At 26.2% G+C, this 23,216-nt stretch overlaps 2 protein-coding genes across 4 annotated transcripts; one reads left to right on the plus strand and one right to left on the minus strand.

Moving 5' to 3' along the window:
* Positions 1-7,018: 7,018 nt before the first annotated feature.
* On the minus strand, positions 7,019-19,395 carry LOC113548515 (synaptic vesicle glycoprotein 2B-like). Of its 3 annotated transcripts, none has more exons than XM_026949439.1 (11): positions 19,256-19,395; positions 13,955-14,026; positions 11,904-12,065; positions 11,679-11,841; positions 11,488-11,606; positions 10,977-11,212; positions 10,728-10,876; positions 10,362-10,624; positions 9,238-9,397; positions 9,036-9,163; positions 7,019-7,261 (listed from the first exon to the last, which is right to left on the minus strand). In XM_026949439.1, the coding sequence occupies exons 1-11, from the start codon at positions 19,266-19,268 to the stop codon at positions 7,191-7,193; spliced, it is 1,536 nt and encodes a 511-aa protein (XP_026805240.1). In that variant the 5' UTR covers positions 19,269-19,395; the 3' UTR covers positions 7,019-7,190. The 3 variants fall into 3 exon arrangements, with proteins under 3 accessions (XP_026805240.1, XP_026805239.1, XP_026805241.1); XM_026949438.1 differs by lacking the exon at positions 19,256-19,395 and adding an exon at positions 14,130-14,151 and having other exon boundaries at positions 7,020-7,261; XM_026949440.1 differs by lacking the exons at positions 13,955-14,026; positions 19,256-19,395 and adding an exon at positions 12,760-12,897 and having other exon boundaries at positions 7,020-7,261.
* A 191-nt stretch (positions 19,396-19,586) lies between these two features.
* Positions 19,587-21,990, plus strand: LOC113548833 (protein kish-A). The gene is made up of 3 exons (XM_026949916.1): positions 19,587-19,744; positions 19,832-19,941; positions 21,812-21,990. The coding sequence occupies exons 1-3, from the start codon at positions 19,742-19,744 to the stop codon at positions 21,915-21,917; spliced, it is 219 nt and encodes a 72-aa protein (XP_026805717.1). The 5' UTR covers positions 19,587-19,741; the 3' UTR covers positions 21,918-21,990.
* The last annotated feature ends 1,226 nt before the right edge of the window (positions 21,991-23,216 follow it).

Below are 23,216 nucleotides of genomic sequence, written 5' to 3' on the forward strand. Positions count from 1 at the left end.
TGGAGGTACACTTTAGTTTATCTAAACAAATCATATTTTATGTATAGGTATTTTATTCATAAAAGCGTCCCGATCGAATATACCTAATACACATAACATTAATGTTATTATTATAAGCCAATATGCAAGGGATGTACGTATTATATTAAGTCGTCCGCGCACGGCTCACGTGTACGTCCGGAATCTGACGGTTTTCACGTGGGTGTTATATAAACCTACAGAGTTTGGTAAGAGTTTGATTTTGTTTTTAGTCCTCCGGTTTATCCTGTTTTACACACATCATAATATAATATACCAAAATGTATGTGTGTGTGTGTGTGTGTGTGTGTGTACGTGTACACGGACGCTTTTTATTTTTATTTCGCGTCCGTCCGCGCCGCGTCGGAGATGTGCGAGTACGTGACCACGAGGTGTGTGAAGACGGGGTTCTGTAACTGCCAGGCGAAACACGCGCGTAAAACCGCCTACAGGAGGAGCGGCGTCTGTGTGTAATCGAAACGCGCGCGAAGGATGAACGGCGACGGCGGCTGCGGGGGTGGTGTTTAATAATGCCCCGCGCCTCTGAAATGGCGAAATCCTTTATAAAATGCGAGAGACTTTGTGCGACGTGAGTGACGGGTCAGGGCGGGGGCGGTGACGGCCGATTTAATAACAGCAGTACTCCGAGTTGTATGCCTCTCGTGACGTATATAGTATTATATTATTATTATTATTATTACAGTAATATTGTTACTATTATTACGGTGTGGCGGCAACGGTAGCTCTTCACACAGTCGCACACGAAACTTCGTAAATAATTTAAGCGAAACTAATTGTCCACTCTCGTCACAGGTATATACAACTATACAAGCTCAGATTTAAGATACTGAGCCCCGGAATACCGTTACACTAGTGGGCTCCACTTTCAACTCTCAAACTTCGACCATTCTCGTGTATCAAAATATTTTCAATCACAACGTTTTACGACTGAATTATTTTGTTATTTTTTACCATTAAAATGATAATAATAATAATTAACAAGGCTTACAAAACTGTGGCAAGATATATACATACACTATTAAATTAGGTATATATTAATACATATTATATTATTATCTTATTTTTTCCGTCCTTCTATCCTAACTTATATACTTGTAATATAATCGTAATATAACTGATATAAGCAAGTATGTACACTATACGCATATGTATATAGATATATATATATATATATATTATAATTAAATTATAAGGTATAAATATATTGGTGAACTGTTTGTGGGTAGATAGTTGTATACAATATACTGTGTGAATATTATAAGGGCGGACTAGCGGTAAGCGAACTATAATAATAGTATTGTGCAGGTAAGCGAACAGGTGTGGTGAGAGGGAATAGCCTTAAATTTCCCCTCTCATCCTTGAGGTGAGATTGCATCCGGAGTAACAACCAATAAGTCATAACTTTTTATAGACTATTTATGATCTACTTTTTATAGTTATATAATTAGTATCAAATTAAGTACGACTATAAATAATAAATTAATAAATAATAATACACATATAGACAAAAATATACACAATAATTATATAAATTATATGAATATAATGTATTAATATGTATGCACGATGTATATTGGCACAACGCATCATTGAAATGATAAGTGAGACAACTAAAAACCAGCAGTATTTTCGATTTATTTATTTATTATAGTTGAAATATTTTTCAGTATTTTATTCTTCTTATTGTTAAGAATATATATTTATAATTTTTTTCGTTTATTTATTATCGAATACACTTATCCCCTTCCACCTTTATATAATATGTCTGGGAGCATACATACAAATTATAATAGCCCTCCCCCCAAATTTAAAACTCAAATTTCGTCAATAGAAGACAGTAATAATTACAGATAAGTGATCGCGACAACTTATTATCTCGACTAAACATTAGAAATTCTCTGTCCCGTATGACTGGTATACTCCCAGTATACAAATTACCAATAACTTAAAACGACCTTTATTAATTAGTCGTTGGGTTCATAACATTAAAGATCGATCGATAAACCAATTTCACTCGGTCATTTTCAAGGGTTGATATAAACCAATATTACGCTAAATAATAGTCGACAGACGTTAGTCATTTAAATTTAAAATATTTACAAATAATATTTATTATATTTTGTACAAATTTGGTTATGTACACGAATAAAATAAAAAAACATTCAATAATAAACACTTATTATAAACATAACAAAATCAAAAATCTATTACAATTTCATATGTATAAGTAGTATCATGGTGTTATCCCATATTATTATCACAGACAATATAATATTGTGCACTGTGTAGTGCAACGAACCGATTAGGCCAGTATATTATACAATATATTTATCGGTGCATACTACTTGTGTCCAAGATTATTTATCAGTAGGCGAATTGCGTCCCAACAAAAAAAGGTTTCAAAAAGGATTTAGCTTAGTTTAAACATTTTTATTATCATAAATATGAATTGATATAATCATCTATAACTTTATATCAACTATAACTATAATCATATTAATTGAAAAAAAATGTTCTAAAATTTATTTTATAAGATTTAAAAATGTTACGAAAACTATTGCAATATAGAAAATGTATTAATAACTTAATTATAATAATATTGGCTGGAATTTGAGTGAAATGCTTTTTAAATATAAGAGCGCCAAAAGCGGAATTAGTTTTTCTCTAAATTTTTTTCTTTATTTAAATAGTCAATATCTTGGTAATTTTTTGTGCTATAGTATTTTTTGTGTGTGTTGATGCTATTCATTGACAACATAAGTATTAATTTGAAATAATTTAAAAACATTTATAAATTGATGTATATTTGGATGATTGGATGGTTTGAGTAAAAAGATGAGTTGAATTTGGAATGAAATGCTTCACGTGCGTTCGTTGTTCGTTATACACTATTACACTAGAGACTGGACGAACATTGTGCCCACATACTTGGAGGAAATTGAGCATTTTCAGATTTATAATTTTCTAATATGAAATCATTATAAAGTCTAAACATTCTACCGGATTGATTCATAGGCAAGTACGTCAGTAACCATTTCTGTGGATAAAAATTGCAGTCCAAAACAAATTCTAAGAAATAAACCTATTTCTGCTTTATTTTTATGCCAATCCAAGAGTTTGTATTTATCGCCACCTACATTTATTTATTTTAAAATTAACCGTTAATTTTACAAATATGTATTATATAAAGTAATAATTGAAGTAGCTACACTCATTATCTCCAAAAGTATTGATTATTTTCAATTTTTATTTTTTCAAAATTTTGGATTCATGTTTTTCTAAAAATGTAAAATATTTAAACTTTCTATTTCAATATTTTAAATAATACTAAAAACATTTATCTATACTTCTATAGTCATTCAATAATAAATTGATCAATATACCTGATATAATAAAAGTTTTCAATTATTAATTATTTAAACATACATAGTTTATGTACAATGTATGATAATTCAATATTGATATAATAATATGGGACAAAAACATTTTTACACGCCCAAAGGTAAAATTAAAAGGTAACCGCTATCTATTGATTTACTGACCGTAGAATTAAAGAAACGTAATTGGGACATTTATCCTAAAATACAAATTATGTTTTATTTAGGCGCAACTGGTCCACGCCCTCCGCCATACCAACGGGATTCGTATAGACGACCCTTGCATGCACGGGGTTTGGGAAAACCTGTATATTTATTGATTCTATACATGAGTTCAGAGAAATTTCGTTTATAAATAGAACAGCTACCAAGCAAATACGTAATCGATAAAAGCAAACACAGTTGAAGAAAATCTGAATACGTATCGTTACCTAGCGGTTATGCACAAACTGTAATACTGTTGCTCATTAAACTTACATTTAACTAAATAAATTAGAAATTAGGATGTTTTAGATATCGGTTTTTATTTTATGTACTTTTAATGTGGTATAAATCATATACTTTAAATATTGTTCTTTTAAACAGAGTCAATGACAAGAACATAAATATAATTTCCAACACAAAAGAATAATTGGTATACTTAAATCTTATTATTTTATGTGTATAGTGTGTGTATAGAAGTAAATTGCAAAAAGCGTAGAATAGTATAATATTTTTAGAAAAAAAATTACAAATCTTATTTAATATAACATAATGTTTTATCAAGAACAATAAATATGTATAAAATAATTTATTTTGTATTATTATAGTACGACGTACACATACATGATACATGCACATACGTACCCGAGGTACCATATCAACTACCTACATTCTACATATAGGTATCAAATACATGAGAAAATATTATCAAAATTAATTAGGTAAAATTGTAAAGTAAAAAAATTATAAAATTTTAATTGGACATTTTAACGTACATAGATACAATATAATATAATATGTAGGTATCATATATAGTTTCCGTTTTTCGATAATAAGCGTGAAGCGTGTAGTGTGCATTATATTTATACTTAAAAACGTACTTTTTTATAATGTACTATTTACGCACAATATTTATATTTTGTATCTTCTTGTATGCATATAATATACCTAATTAAATTACTCAACAGTTTTAATCTTTTTAATATATTCGTATTAATAGAATAACTATATACAGTCTGATGATATTTATAATATGTTGATAACTCATACATTTATAATGAAAGATTATACTCCGTACACAAGTTTCTAAATAACTAATTAACAAATCTTATACTTACCAGTTACCATTATAATTTTATTACACATATTACGTGTCGAACATCACGGACGCACGGTAATTTTTTAGTTTCCACATAAATATTATATAATTATTGGTCTGGTTCGGGAGTAACTATCGCAATATCGCATATATAGGTAGGCAGTGATGTTTCAGGAAAAAGGATTGGGAAGGGTTAGGCTAGGACAAACGATTTTGGCTCAACTTTAGAAAAAAACCTCTACAAATTATTATCAGTGGCAGTGCCAAATATTTTTTATTGAGGGGGGGAGGGGTGATACCGGACCAATTTTTTTTCTGGTGAAGCATTTATGTATCACGATCACCCATTAATTTGTTTATTCCATATTTTCAGGAAAGTATTGCTAAAAATGTTTTGGGTGTAATATCTTATATTTCTAAATAAATAATCAAAAAATGTACCTACCTACTAACTACTATAGTAAAACTTCAAATTTCTTCCGTTTTCTTTTATTTGTATGTAACAATACATAACTTTTTATTTTTTAATGCATGAGATTTTAGAAAGTGTGCAGTTACTATTAACTGAATTGAGTATTTTTATTTCTAGATAGTAAATGCGCTAAAAAACCATATTTAATTTGAATATAACAGTCAAACTTAAAATAGTGTAACTAAAAAAGTAAAACCTATTTAAATTAATTAATACTATTTTATATATTAATAATGATTTAAAATGTCTTTATTTATTTACTTATTTTTAACAATAAATTATAGGGGGGGCAATGGTGGAGAAAAATCAAATTTGGGGAGGGGCACTTTCCCACTGTTGCCCCCGTATAGCGCCGACCTTGGTTTTTGTGAATGTTGTGATTTTTACATTTTTAATGATACTTTGATGATAATTTTCACATGTTATACATATATGAGTGAATAATTTATCGTAAGGGTTTATAATACCTATTACATAGGTAGTAAAATTTACGTCATAGGTATATGGCTCATATATGATATTATATTTATCAGTTTATCACTGACAACTTATCGTTGTCACTCCACGGTTGTTGGTCGTTACAGCACAAAAACTGTTGTTTTTGTTTATATGCTATAGCAATTAATTTTGGTTTCAATATAATAACTCAAAACAGTAAAAATATTGATTATTATTCTTGAACATGATTTTTTTTTTTTACGCACATATTAAATATCGAGTAAAACACGTATAGCACAACGAAGATAACATTTTGTAATGCCGTTCGAAGTTTGTCGTGACTAGAGAAGATGTCATGATGCTCAAAAAAAGATCAGTCCCGTTTTAAATGGGACGTACGTTTATTGGACACTTTAATATAGGGATTGGACTTTGACGGTTATACCGACTGCCTAAAGCTTTCCTTGGTTAGTGCTATTTGAAAAACAATTTTGTCGAGAATTTGACTAGTCGTGGTCGTGGATATTGGATATGGTACATAATATTATATAACAACGGCGCGATCTATTGTTCCAATATATCACTATGAGCGTACTTGCACGGACGCAGAACGAGATCATGTTATTTCGAAATAACAATACATGATGTGATGAAAAACTAAGTAAACAAATATGTAAGATATTGTAACGTTTTAGATTACAGGAGTCGAATTTGTGTGCTCGTTTGTCATGTGATCTATCAAATTTTTTATTAAAAAAATGAGTAAACAAAATTTTAATTTTGGAATAATATTATATTCCTAAGACACTAACATTTTAATTTTGATATACCTATAAGATAGTGAGTATTGTAATATTTTTTATGTAGAATTTGTAGAAGTAGGATTGTTAAAATGATTTAGGGATGAAAAAATATCTCTTCCCCACCATGATAAAATTAAAACTTGTACAAGAACATTAGCAACTCTTTGCCGCAGCCTACAATGCTTCATAGTGCATACTGCATAGTGCTTTGTAACTAAAAAAAATTGAACATTTTTATACTTTACTAACATAGGCAATAACTAATAATAAATAATTTTCTATTAGGATACTTAAATTCATATTGATAAAAAAAAAAAAAAAATAGAAATAAATCTCTTAATTATATATACCCAAATAGCCACGCCCACCACCACAAAAAATCACAAAAAATGTACATTCAATGAAATTTGTTATAAACTAATTGGTATGAAAATACATATTTTTCTTTGCAGAAAAATACGCATTTTAATATTTTATATTGATTAAAAATATCTTTAGGTAATTTATTATAATATAATATTATGTTAATATAATAAATAAAACTTTACAACTCGTTGTATTATTACAACGTATTGTACTGTATGTAACGTACTGTATTATTGTACAGATTTTATATTTAAAAAATACAAAAATAAACTATATTAATCGATATACTTAGAATCTAAAATTAAATATTGATGTTTAATGTTTACAGATATTAATTTTTATTTATATATATATATAAGTTCTATACTAAGCGCTATCTAAGGATACAACTATTTCTAAAGCACTGCATCAGTTATTATGTTGGTTCTTCCGGTTTTTGGTAATGTAATTACTAAGAGAGCTGAAACTAAACAGTAAATATTATATAAAAGTAGTTAGGTACACCTACATAACTATTAACTAAAACTATAAAAGATATATCTATAATAACATTATTTATTCTAATGACTCACTAAGTCATAATTTAAATGTTTAAAAGTTTAAATATTAAATTTATTTAATGTTTCAGCATTGATGATTGCAGAAAAATCATGTGTTACATATTTTATGAAATTGAGATATTAGTAAAAACATATTATACTAGTTATGTATTACCATTGATTATAAATGGTATTACTAAGCATTGAGTGTAAAAACGTCTTTAGTCATTAAAAATTTAATTTTAATTTAATTTTACCGAAAAATATGATCAAGGATATTCATTTTTAGATTGTGATAGATATTTTGGCGTAATTAAATGTAAATTAAGAAAAAAATTATCAAATGTATACTACACGCTAATACCTCAAGTTAATAATACAATCTAGTAATAAAAATAAATTTTAAGTCCAACTTACAACATATTCATTACTCAGATATTTTTGATTTTAAACCATATAGTGTAATAGGTAGATTATTATAAGAAATTAAGAAATAATATATTCTTTTATTATCATAAATTATATCAAATACTAATATTAAATAATTATAACATAAAATAGCGACAACAAACATAATGTTTGGATGACATTATCTATAACAAACTATAATGAACTACTGCTGGAAAATTATATAGAAATTTTACTAATAAATTCAAATAAAATGAAGGATATAAAAAAATCAGTATCTTATTTAGCTCTTTTTAAAATACTCAATTTATTTTGGATTGTAATTTTGAAATAGCGAACTATAGAAAAATAAACAAAAACTGTGTTAAACTGTATAGTTTCATATTGTAATACAGGTACTATTAAAATGTAATAATATATTAGATGTTTATAATGTAATCATAGGCGGCGGGCGCCCATGGGTAACATTTTAAGGGCGGGAGGGAAAAACATCTCAAATTTAAGCTAAATAAAGGTTTAATGTTATTCTAACATATAAATATAAATTAATTTAATTATAATGCTTTTATTAAAATAATTAAAATTTGTATTGATATATTACAGTTATAATTAAAATTAATTTTAATAAGTACTAGAAATAAATAGAAAAAAAAATATAATCAAATGTATTATTCGGTAAATAGTATCGATAATTTATAACTGTATATTTTATCATTTCGTAAGTCGTTATAGACAATAATATAATGGAAATATGTATTAAATTATAAGTTAAAATTATTTTTTCAAGAGGGGATGCCCTATAATGCTCTCCTAAAGGGTGTCCATAAATTTATTACTGTTATAAGGTAATATTAGAAACCTATATAATCCTTGATAAAATAATTTTTTGTTTGCTATATTTTGAAAGTCAATAAAAAGCGCACATTAAATAATTTTTACACAATAATGATGTATAATTGGTTAATGGAATATTTTAATAAACATTCATTCTTAAATAATTTTTTTTTTAAATTATTTATATTATACAATTTTTATCAATTAGGTAGGTATCCAACATTACATTTTTTAGTAATTAACTCGTGACTTATTTGCAATCGATTCATTTAAAGTGTAGATTACGGTGTACATCAGTTTAAAGGTAAATATAATATTATAATGTATTGTTCTTATTTCTTACTACAGTGAATGCAAAGAGTGTTAATATGTGTATAGTATTTATTTTTATTAATGTAATAAGATAATGAATATCTACTTAACTCAAATTATTGACTACTATAACATATTTGTACTCACTTATTAAAAATGAGCTTGAAACAAATATTGGAACTATACAATGGGCATCAATAAAAATTCCAATAAGAATATTGCCCAAAAGTGCACCTATTTTACCAAACATAGTTCCTATAGACGCAGCCATGCCCCTTAAAAATGACAAAATACAATTAAGAATACATACTACTAGAATAAATTATAAATTATTTTAAGTATATTTTACCTGTATTCTGTTGGAAATAATTCAACAGTGATGCAATATGTTAAGCTAATACCAATACTAGAAAATGCTTCAAATATTGAAGATAACACCATATTCTCCATTGAAGAAGTAATAAAATATAACCATGCTGCAGAAATACTGGATCCAAAGAAGCTTACAACTAGATAAAAATAAAATTAAAATGTTTATTTATTGATAATATATTGACATTATGCCATTTACAATTTAGTCGCAAGTTTCAATTGATAGTATTATTTGAAACTTTTAAAACAATTGATCATTGGAAAAAAACAATTGTAAAACCAATATATTCTAGTATTCTACGTTTCTACGCTTCTCGCAGAATTTAAAATATAGAACAGATGCAATTAGAATTTAAAACAAAATACATATTATCAACAGTGTTTTGAAAACCAAAAATGTATTGTTATGAAACGTATTACTATCTCTTAACCAATTGGTTATTAAATTATAGAAAGCAGTTGTGTCAAACCCATTATAGGCGCAATTTATATTTTAAATTTTGGGGGGAGGGGCTATTATAATTTGAATGTATGTACTGTGTGTAATGTGTATGCTCCCTGAGATATATAAAGATGGAAGGGGATGTAAACAAACTATTTTTTTGAGAGGAAGGGGGGTTTATCCCCCAAGCCCCCTCAAATTGTGCTAATGGTCAAACCCTATGTTTAGAATGTTTAGATCAGAGTATCAGACCATAGACTGACTACTTTTAATTATACGCAGAGGGACCGGACTGAAAATTTTTAGGTATCTTATTGTAATATTGTACCTACCTATATTTTGAATTTATTACTTTATCTAATGATATTTCAAAATTTGTAAATTAATTTTAAGATATTACCTAATTATACCATAAATTCATGAATTTAAACTGATTTACGTTTAAGTGTTATTAATTTAAAAGTTAATAAAAATAATATAATAATATGGTAGGTAGGTATAAATTATATTTATTATTAATATTACCTATATTATTATTAAATATTACTTAATATGAATAATATAATAAATGCAATATGCAATGTTTTCGGCGAAAATTAAATACCATTAACACACTTAAATTGTATATTTAATATGAATAGGTAAACATTTTCAATAACCTGTAAAAAATCTGAGTCCAAGTTTATTGATAAATAGTGGAACAACGAGGCTCGTAGGTATGCAAGCAATACCAATGATCATTATGTTCATGTAGACTGATTGGTCAATGTGATCATCACACTTTAAACCATTAACTTCTGGTCCAACTTTGTACATGGATACAATTTCGCACATGGATGTTTTATTTTGGAAATTTGAATATGTTTCATACCAACGAAATCTATTCATCAATTCTGGGAACCATAGTATTAGCATATAGTAACTGCACATAATATAGCATAGAGTTAGCAAACCCTGAACACATGATTTTTTATTAAAATTTTATAATTACCCATTTACATATTATATGTTCCAATTATTGTTACCTGGTAGTAGCGCAAAAGTGTATTATGCATGTAACTATAGCTATAATTTTGAATTTTGATGTGAACAAATCTATTGTACTCTTATAAAGTCCATCAAAGAAACCATTATTTGATTTGTTATTAGAACTTGGCATTATTATCGAGGACACCTAAAAATCATACAAATAAAATATAAATAATAATATGTATAATGAATATTTGTTAAAAAGTTAAATTTTACACCTAAGAAATATTGAAATTTAAGCTTACAGGAAATTTATCACCCGAGTTACTATTCCATCTGTGAACAAATTTCAAGCAATTAATTGTTTCTTTATGTTTACCCTGAGCAAGTAAAAACTTAGGACTTTCCGGCATTTTTATTAATAAAAATGCTAATGTTATACTTGGAAGTGAACTCATAATTACAAACAAATTCCACGATTTGAACAAAATGTATTCGTTTTCAATTCTAAATGTCTGTGGTATAATTATCCATGCTATACCTGAAATTAAAAATAAAAATAAATAAATACTTACAATATTATTTGAATAGTTTTATTAATTAGATTATTTAGTTAATAACTAATTACCGATCAGGTAATTCAGATAATTAAACATAGATCATCAATATGGTAATTATAGGTAATTATATAGTAAATGTAATACTTATTCAAAGTAACTTGCAATTACAACTTCCTGTTTCAATATCTACTACTAATGGCCGTTGTATATTACAAGATAACAATGATATAAATTACAAAATATAATAAATTCTTACACGGAAGTAATATTATGCCACTTGTCCAGAACATTTCCATCCAAGATAAAAAAATTTTTCGGTGTTTGATATTCAGAAATTCTACAAGATATGAAAAGAGCGTTGTTGAACCGGATACTCTGTAACAATCATTTAATAATTTATAATATAAATAAATGTGTTAAAATTGAATAAAAATCTATTTGGTGTACCCAAATCCACTTAAAAGTCTACAGATTAAAAATATTGAATATATCTGCGACACGCTAGATAATATGTTAAAAAGACCATCCATTAACATACAAATTATCAAAGTAAATCTTCGGCCTTTAGAGTCTGCCACATAACCCCAAATAAAGGATCCTATTAACATTCCTAAAATAAAAAAAAAACAATATAATTGAATAAAACAGTTTAATTTTAAATTAAATATTTACCTATCATCATTGCTCCATTTAGAAAGCCTTTATGAGAAGAAGTCATATGAAAATCACATTGAGCTGATGGTATAATAAATGATATTGACGTTACGCTAAAGGCAACTGCTATGTAAAGTGATCCACAAATGAATAGTACATAATAATGAAAATATCCAAAACCTGATGGTGTAAAAAGGTGTTATTAAATTTATTTTTATTTTTATAATATATTTTAATATTTTATCATCAAAATATCTTAACACATTTTTAAATTCTAATACATTTTTAAATACATAATTTCTGGTACAAAGGTAGAAAAAAATATTTTCAGCATTCTAATAATTCGAATAAATTAAAGATAATATAGTTTTTCCCAATTTTTTTTTAAAAATGCTAGGAATTTTCTTCGTTTAACCATAACCAATAAAAGAAAAATTCAACTAAAAATAACTGGATATAATTTTTTACTAAAGACTAACATCATCAAATTTAAAGATTCAAGCATTTTTTCTGCTCCCAAACGTTAATAAAAATAGAAATAAAAACACCCATAATTATTGTGAAATTAATAAATTTTCACTCTGCTTAAAAACTAAAAATTAAAAATATTTCTTAATAATACTGTATTATTAATAAATAATATTAGATGCATTTTGTTATTTTTTTTTAACAATTAATATTAATAGTAACGAATTTGTAATTTATACGCGTAATAGCGTAATGATTAATTTCGGCAACAAAATTTCACAACATCATCAATTAATTTTACTATCTATCCATAATATCAAATTAATTATTTTATGTTATTTTCTATTTTTGATATATCTATAAAATAGCTATAAAGTGACAAATATAATTCAGCTATAAAATTTACCTATATTTTATTATTTTTGTTTGAACTTCCCTCGTCATCATCATAGTAAGTGATAGCTGATATAGGTACATAATATAAGCATGACTTTTATTAATTAAAATATTTACTTATATTTCAATAGAAATAAGTATATGTAAGTAGTCGAAATTTGAAAGCAATAAGAAAATAATATCATAATATTAATTATAATATTCTTAAACACAACGTACATAATAACATACCAACGTTTCGTGTACTAAATATACATATATCTAAGCTAATAATCTATATTGCGTATAATATTAGGTACTATACTGTTATTCGGACTACACTAAACTACCATGATGATATAGAAAATCAACTTTCAACATTTCAAAACACGTACATACACATGAACACATGCCCACACAAATTCATATTGGTTATTTTAAGTGTAATGATCTTTTTAATTTGTGTAGGCGTTACTGGCGATACTATTATGCTACTCATATAAGCACATCTACTGCCGCGGTAGTTGGGTAATTGACGCTAGTTGTTAGAATATATCTAAATATTTATTATTAGTAGTAGTATCACCGGCAACCGGTGATATCCTGAAGTAGGTATATTATGCAATAACATATTTAAAAAGTAAAAGTATAATATTATTTTTCATTTATATATATTTATTTATATCCTTCATTGTAAATACAAATATACTAATATTGAATAATAATCGTGGTTCGTATTAATTTTGGAAAATATTTGGAAACTGATGGTAACTTAGTACTTAGTTCCTATTCTCTAAAGGTTTTAAACTATTTTAGAATATTTATTCTATTTAATTTGCCGACTTTTGTGCGATGTTGTACAAAATAATTCTACTTTTCCATACGAGATATGACTGTGTGTGATCGACGAACGTGATACATTTAACATAAAATAATATGTAATAAATATTTGTGAAAAAAAAATAGGACTACGATGTTATAAAAATGTGTTGAGTATTCGAGATAACATGCATAATAAGTAGCTATATACTTATAAACTATAGTAGGTACTTATCAGTAAGAATAGATGTACTCTCGACCAAAACCTATATAATATATATAAATATATACCGGCACCACACTTATGACATTATCGCGTATGTGAATAAAAATAATATATAAATGGTTCAATTCATATAAGTAATTATTACAAATTTAAACATTTTTATTAATTTAAACCGACTTACCGACCATTTCTATTGCCTTGTCCAGATGAACCGGTTCATTGAGAAGACTCGTGGTCGTGGACTCAATGACTTCTGAAAAACAAAAAGACCAAACAATTTAAGTACATAACTTTAAAATATATTCAAGAACAAAATAACAAAAATATGTTGTAGCATTTACAAATTCGTAGGTTACCTTTCGAATTATCTTTTTCCATTTAAAATACAAGCACATGTGTAAAAATAAATAAATAAAAATATTAATGTAAAAAAAATAGTGGCTGTCATAAAAGCGTTGAAATCATTATTTTCTTTTAGTGTTCGGACCTCGGAGTTCGGACGTAATATGATGTTGTTATTAGTTCATTAAGTGGGAGGAACGTGGTGTGGTTATAGAGAAATATTTTATCATTTTTTTTTAACGAGCGCCGTCCACGATATTGTATACCTCCGGGGACGGCGGAGGACATTACAGATAAAACATCAGTACATCACATGTTCGATATTACGATATTTTATAAATCTAAATAATTTAATTCAATAATAATATTGCTTATAAGTTATAATGTATTTGTGTAATTGTAAAAAATAAGTAATAATTATGTTTATATTATAATATATGTCGTACCTACCTATAATAACCTATTTTATTATTATACTAGTCAATTTATGTAATGATTTGAGGTTATAATATACGATATTATACTGTGCTTAGATCTATTTATTAAAAGGAAAATATTAAAAATGTAGTAATTAAAGTTGTACTAAAGAAGACTTTACGATGAATTTAAATCTGTTTTCAAAATTCTGATCGTATAACTTGATTGATCATTGATCGGTATTCTAACATTCTGTACGTTAGAAATATGACAATTAGTGAATAAGACACGTTTATATTCAATAATATATGTGTTGGATGGAGACAGCAGATCACCAACTTCCAACCCTCTTTATATTACAGTAGTGATTAGTGAACAGTGGTTACCAAATAGTTTGACCATGCTCTTTTTTTATAAATTATTTATGTCATCTATCTCTACGGTCACCAGCATAAATATCTGGATCTATAATATTCAAGAAAAATATATATAGTTCAAAATATCCCAGGAAAAAATATCCGAACTGAAAGAAATATCTGTGCAATACTCGTAAGTGTAAGTAACTGTAAAATAAAAATTGAATCATCCGTATTTCTGTCGTGTTAAAAAATTAAGGTCCCGTCAATTAAAAGCATATTTGATAATAAGTGGCAAGTGCTATGGTCTTTAAATTACGTTGAAAATTTTAAAATAAATTGATGTCACATCAAGCATTTCACCGAGAAAAAGTTAAAGGTGTCTGGAAAAGTGGAAAGACTGCAATCAAGTTGATAAATTAAAAAGAGGTAGGGAAAATAACTTATCGCGTGGTTGAGTTTGAAAAGACGAAGGTACTTCAATGTCGTTTCAGTTGGTGAAGATTTAATTTAATATTTTAATGTATAATAAAAATAACGATTATGTATATGTCAGAATCAAAACGAGCGATAATATTTGTCAAATTTTGGAGCGGTTTGCGTTTGGGCGAATTGTTTTTTTACCCGCATAATAAAAGTAATGTGTTTGGTCGAGTTTAAGCAAGACAATATTATAAAAGATAAAATTGTAAAGATTAAGATAAAAACAAATTTTATATAAATTTTATTGGGAATTTTATATCAACCTAAATATGGCACAGTCTTATATGCAGGTCGGGCAACTATAGTAGTATTTTCAAATATTAGTTTGCTTGAACATTGGAAACGTGAACTTGTATTATAGTGCTTGTGAGATAATGTTAAATATTGGAATATGGATATTAAAATTGAATATATTTTTAATACAAAACGAAATAAATGATGCATTTTAATTGAAAATTATATTTTTAGTGAATTTAACCACTTGAAAAACGGCTCTTCGTTTTAGATATACTAACAGAAAATGTACTGAAAGTGCTTTAGTGAATATTGAATTCTACCATCGATTAAATACTATAATTTTAAAATAATAATATACATGATCACGAACCAACTACTTAATTTAGGTGTAATTAAGGTGTTCAGTATGTTAGAAGTTTATAACAGCCATCAAAAAGAAAGCCGAAGACTTACATGCAAGACTAAATAAGATAATACGTAAGGAAATTCAAGACACCAAGTCCTAAGTCTATTAAAATGAGAGGAAAAATGGATTGATAAAATACAGCATCCAAGGGTATTAAAAAAACGTAGCCTAGCCCTAAATACATTACAATGTTTTAAAATCACTCGCCCTAACGCATTATGCTAAATTGCCCAAACAGGCCAAACACATTGCAAATTTTAAAATTCGCCCAAACGCATGACGCCCAAAATGTTGATTAGAACGGCCAGAACGAGTATAAATAGTGTGGTAGGTTAAAATAAATTTGTTACTCCTCTACTAGCTACGCCAACAATTTTAGACTTGTATTGTGAATTGCTATAATTTTATGACATTTTGGAGTACTGATGCATAAAAATAACGTGATCGACGATACCTACTCAAACTCAATAGATAATAATATGTCTTTAAGTGGCGACGATGAGTTGATTCGGATAATACAAATATGTATATACAACACATGAATCATAATTAAACTGCCACCAAACATATGGTGTCACTCGGGAATGTAATTTGATTGTATATTTGTAGAAGGTATAATAATAGAAAGGTTTTAATTCAAGCATTGAAGCACATACTTTATGTTTACATGATATATCACTATTACAGCAATGATTGAAGAGAAAAAACAATTAAGTCAATTAACTTATAAATTAAATAATCGTATCAATATGTTTAAAGGTGAAAATCTAACGATTAATGGTAAACGAGTGCTGTTGCCTGTTATCATTCGCAGTTATTAAATTATTAGATAAGAAATTAAATAGCAATATTTAGTATGTCGCGTTTACTAGATTCAGGTTCACAAAATAATTTGTTCACGGGTTCATAGTACCAACAACATTTGCAATTAAATAGTCGAATCAAAGTGAAATTTGATATTGCTGACATCGGTCAAACAGTACTTACACAATATACTGTCGACAATAGTAATTACAATACGGAATAAGTCATATTATCTTCTTTGACTTATTTGGATGGATTAACTAATGTCTATAATGATGTACCTCAGTATCTGACCAGGTCATAGACTAATAGTTAATAAACTTTCCGGAAGAAAGATAAACAACTCACAAATAATGTATAATGTAACAAACCTAAAAGATAAAAACTACTAATTATGGGAAACAGAAAAAAGTCTCGGGGGGGGGGAAGTACAAATTAAAATATTTTAAATAAAACTTTAAGCTTTAACTTAATATTTTGAGCTATAGCTTTTAAAAAATCTTCTAGTTCTTTTTTTATTTTCCTCAAAACTAGTACAGTTAAAATAATACTAATAATTAAGAAATAATAATATTTGTGTAAAAAAAACTTTCATATTACGCAATTTTCATGTTTCCTTTATTAGATATTAAAATGTCTAATAAAAAAAAAAAAAAATAAAATCTGTGCTGTCTTCGTCTATCACACACTTGTATACTGAGACTGACCCACTGCACTATACAATATTAATATAATTATACTATTCAAGAGATCACCGTATTTTACGGCATATATCACACTCTAACCGTCTATAATCTATATATATATATATATATATGTATATATGTGTGTCTACTGCAATCTTGTAGGTAAAAACTAAAAACCAAAAAATATCGTTTTTATTAACTTTATCATCAGTTTATCTACGGATTTCCACAGAAACTTAACGTATATTAAGTATAAACACTATAAACTATAACTTAAAAGTCTATAAATGTGTAATATTAAGTGAATTTGTGAATAGTAGATTTTATTTTTGGTTTTTTACACCAAACTAACATATTATATACTATACAGAGTGATGATTATAGAAGTTTATATTATAACATATCATAAAGAGATATTATATAAGTTTTATTTAAAATATTTTAATTTGTACTTTTTTTTCCCGAGACTTTTTTTCCTACCATCAGAATTATTAGTATAGAAATGTATTGTGTGGTGGTGAAAATAAACCAAACGAGAACGGGTTGTATATACCTACTGGAAACGAAGCATGGTTGGATTATACATAGCCAGACCCATATCGTGGTAATATGTATTATGAATTATGATATTAAATAGCGAAATTAATATAGTTAAGATGAACAGTTGTCAACATTTTGGCGCTTGGAAACGATAATGAACGAGAATAGTCTTATGTACTTGAACTTTGATGGGATGTAAAATGTCCGTACAATCGGGATGGGAAAAGATAGAAAATGTATTGTAAAGTTATTGTTTAAAAACAAAATGTGCAAAAATTCTTGTATAATAGGTAGGTAGGTACATGAATACCGGAAATACCGCGTTATAAAGATTTGTCATTTGTGTTGTGTTTGACGGTGTTTTAAATTAAATCCCAAATTTAAACTTAAATATTACGAGTATATCAGACTAGCTGCCCGAACTTCCTCCGGAAGAAATTATTTTTTTATAATTTAATTTAAAAACATATGACTATATTTTGGCTATACAAATAATATAATATAATCACATATAGTAGTTATTGTTATTGCTAATTTCTGAAAATTATATATCCTCCATTTTGAACACAACCACTGGAGTGGTAAATTGTATTCTTTTTATTACAGAATAGAGGTAAGGTAGAAAAAAATGTAACAATAAATTATTTGTTCAATGAATAGTATATATTTTGAATGGAAAAATGCAAGTGAAAACAAATAATTAATTAATAATAATAATAACAATAATAAATAAGCAAACAAATATATATATATATATATAATTATTATTATTTTTAGAGGAAGCGATAAGGTTAGAGACGTTCAAAACCGGTTTCCTTCGTTTCCAAAATCAGGTTAGATTCTTATGTAATAATAATAATAAATATATATATATAAATAGATAGATGTGTGGAAATATAATTATACGAAAGCATATTTTACCGGACATTTTTAAAACCCGGTGCCTTGGCCTAAGAAAAAAATCAATTTGATTAAGCAATTTGATAGGGTAAGGCACAGTGGTGTGCTTTTAAAATTAAAAAATAAAACATCGTGCCTTCCCGATTATTGTTAATTTTAAAATCATTCTTAAAACTTTTATAATGTATTGTTAAAAAAAGGTTGAAATTGAACCTTATATATAATGCGCATTTCACATGCAAGCAAAATACATTGTTTATCGAATTTAATCATTGTGTCTACTCTATGACCTATGTAATGATTTAAATTACCTAAGTAATTCATTGCAGATATGTTTGGTTAATTGGTTTTCAAGTTGAATAAGTTGTCTATTGTTGGCGCTTTTATTTTTGTATTGTAAATATAACACATTATACGGTTTTATAATAATTTAAATTTTTTTAACTTAAATCACTTTTGAACTTAAAAATAAATTAAAAATATTATGTATAAGATAACATTTTTTATTTTTTTAATAACATACTTACATAATATAGCATATAGGTGCAATCACAGTTAAAGTACAGAATAGATGAAATTCATTTATTTTGTGATAATACTATCTCAAATCGTGATTGTGTATAGTTTTCTTATCAATGTTATGTATCATTAATCCATGCAACTAAATTGTATTGTTGACGAATGATAAGTGATAAGTGATGACTCCGACGTTCAGTTTTAAAAATTAAATTTAAATTGAGCTTGAATAATAGTTTTCGCATTGATTTTGAGATAAAAAATAATTTAAAGCTGTAAACATGGTAAAAAATATTTGCAATATATTATTTAATTAATTAATTTTATTTGGTATAACCATTATTCATTAACCATCAATGTTTTGATTTTAGCTGGCGATATTCAATTTACAAAGTCTATTGACAATTTTATTATTGTCTATTTGTACATGTACTTATTTAAGGCAGTTATTACCAAGTATTATTGACAGGAATAAAGTTGGGTAAGATAAATAAATATTATTAATTTAAATTTTAATACATTTTATTTTAATCATTTGTTCATTATTGTAATACATTGAATAGTTTTAAAAATTTAAAAATTTAGTAGTTATGTAAACAAAATCTATTAAAATATTTTCAATAAATATAAAATAATATTTTTTGATTAACAAAATATGGCAAATAATTTGTATTTGAATACGTAGGCACTAGAAATTCACATATTTATCATTTTATCGTGTTTAAGGGACCATTAGCTCACTATTGATTCATTAAATGTTTTTTGATTGTTCATGCACCCTGGAACTAGTTTAATTTTAAAGAAAGAATATAAATAAATAATATGTTTTTACTTTACTTATGCTTAGAATACAATTGAGAATACCATTCAAAAGTGTTATATAATATTCTTAATAATTTGACCTATTTTTCTAAAAATAAATAAGTGATATTGTAAGTCTGTGAAAATATTTGTTTAGTAGTCATTTTTATATGATGAATAACTTGTACAATTTATACAAGTGTGTTCTGTCGGTTACTAAATAGTCAATTTGAAATTTTAGATAAGCCAAGTACCTCATACTAGTTATACTCGTATTACATATTTATATGTTGATCCATTACTTCTCAAAAACATGGTATCTCTACATTTTTAATAACGTGGTATAAAAATGTATTTTTTTTATTGATTTTGAAAATAAAAGGATTTGTAATAATATTATATTATGATATCACACTATATTATTGATTCTAATAGACAGGGCCGGCGTTATGGGGAGGCAAAGCGAGGCATTTGTCCAGGGCCTCGCGCTTTTAATTACACAAATGTCCTAAAGGTTATAGGTGACTATGGTTATTGGTTAAATAAGTTTTGCCTAGAGCCTCGCAAAAGGTAGCGCTGGCCCTGCTAATAGATCATGTCATAAATTGTAAATTTTTTATTAAAAAACAGTAGGCCAGTATAGTTGATTTTGACATAGTTGCTTTATTTTTTTTATGTATAGTTTTAATCTAAAACTGTTGTTCTATTGTTCTATTGTTACGGTTTATTAATTTTAATATAATTTTCTTATATCTGATAACTTTCACTTATAATGAGTTTAACCCACCAATATTTGTTAGGTATGATATTTACTTCATTATTCTGTTTAGATTAGGGGGGCCAGATTAAATTTTATAAAATCTGGGAAAAATGTCTTACTTGACCAAATTATAGTTTATAACTAATGTGATGTTGCTGGCCATATAGAACAGATTGGGGCCATCTGCTCAAATCCATGTGAAATTGAAAATTTTATTTACATTTTTTTTAAAAGATAAATACAATTTTATCAATTCAGTAGGCATAGATATAACTAAATGATCACATATTTATGTAAGCAAATGGGCTGGTAAAAATGTTTGCTGTATTTAACTTTGAAATTATATGTACATTTATGAACTTATCATTATTTTATTTTACCATTTTTTTATGTGTTAATTGTTTAATATGCATATTTTGTGTGTAATTACTTAACTATTAATTGAAAATTATCAATAAACATTAATAAAAAATGAAAAATATTAAAATCTATTGTACTCAAGAAAAATTCTGGGACATAACTATTTATTAGGTTAATAGTCAAACATGGTAACAACACCAAATCCCAAAATATTTTATTGAAACATGAGTTATTCTAGTTAAAAACACTAGAAAATCTGGAATAAATGGCCACCCAAAATTTAGATAAAAATACATATTGGATATGATGCTATTAAAAGGTTTAAGTACACAATTTAGTTTAAGATTTACATGTAATGGATACATACTTTTATAGTTTTATGTATACATGTCTTTATAATAATATTAATGTTTACATTGTTATTTTTTAGGCCATTAGGAACATTTTGGAAATTGGCAAGAATTGGAGAACGGAAAAGTCCATATGTATCATTTTGTTGTATTGCAATGGCTTTCAGTATTTTATTTTGGACATAATAATAATATTTTTAATTAAAATATAAACAAATAATAAGTTTATTATTCTAAGATATTTTGTATATTTTTTTCTGTTAAAATGATTTTTAATTAGAACCTATATCTACATTGTTCTTAATAAATTTGTTTTTAATAAAAAATATTAAATACATTTTTTAGATGTTTTTAATAATGTATTCAGTTAAAGTATTACAATAATAAAATAATACGTTTTAAATATTTTACCTTAAAGTTATTTTGTTATTTAATGAAAAAAAAAAAATGTCTACATTTTCTTAAGTACAATAAATAAATAAATAAATAAATAAATAAATAAAAATTAAATTAAATAGGTTGAGTAATTATTGATTTATTTACAGTACTTACATTTGAATTTTTAATCAATTATATGTATTAAGTATAAATCAAATTGGTCGAATTTAATCCAATTTAATTTTTAATCAATTATATGTATTAAGTATAAATCAAATTGGTCGAATTTAATCCAATTGAATTTATTCATAACGTACCTTTATGGCTTTATGGCTTCATTGCCATAAAAAATATATTCTACCAATTATTTTAATAGGTATAGCAATCATTGTTTGTTAACTGATAATAATAATGTGTATTTTGTATAGGTATCCAACAACAATTTTCAATTGAACTATAAAAATAGCTTACAATAGTAAATAGCTGTTAGTGTTCTACTCTACTAGCCGTATTCAATTTAAGTTATCTAAGTTTTTATCAGGTAAATAATACACATATGTATAACTTTTAAACTGTGTACTTTAATTTTCATTTTTCTATACCTAGAATATATTAAAAGTATCTGTTCATTCAATCAGTTGTTATTAATTTCTTGTTAATATTGAAAAATGCCCTTTAATCTTTATCAATTTTAAAGATTCTTCAATGAAAAAGTACCTATTTCAACTGACTTAACTCCTACAATATCATGATGGCAGTTAAATGTTGGAAACTTAAAGTAAACATGTATCTAGTTAAAAAATACTTATCAAGTAGCTAGTATTACCGATTGATGGTAAACTAAAAGGTTAATGTAAATCCTCTTAAGCAAAGTCAAATATTTGAAACTTTATAAACAAGTAAATTTTTCAATTTCTATCTATTATTTTTCCAGTTGAAAATTTAATATTTAACATAGCAGTGATGAAAAATACCACTGTAGTAGTAAATGAACAAAATTGTTACAACAAAATATATATCTATTTTCTTGACTTTTATACTCTCACCGTTGTCCAATTCATATAGATATAACTAAATAACACTACATTTTATCTACATTGTGATTCA

The sequence above is a fragment of the Rhopalosiphum maidis genome, chromosome 4, assembly GCF_003676215.2.
Source record: "Rhopalosiphum maidis isolate BTI-1 chromosome 4, ASM367621v3, whole genome shotgun sequence".
Classification (NCBI taxonomy): Eukaryota; Metazoa; Arthropoda; class Insecta; order Hemiptera; family Aphididae; genus Rhopalosiphum; species Rhopalosiphum maidis.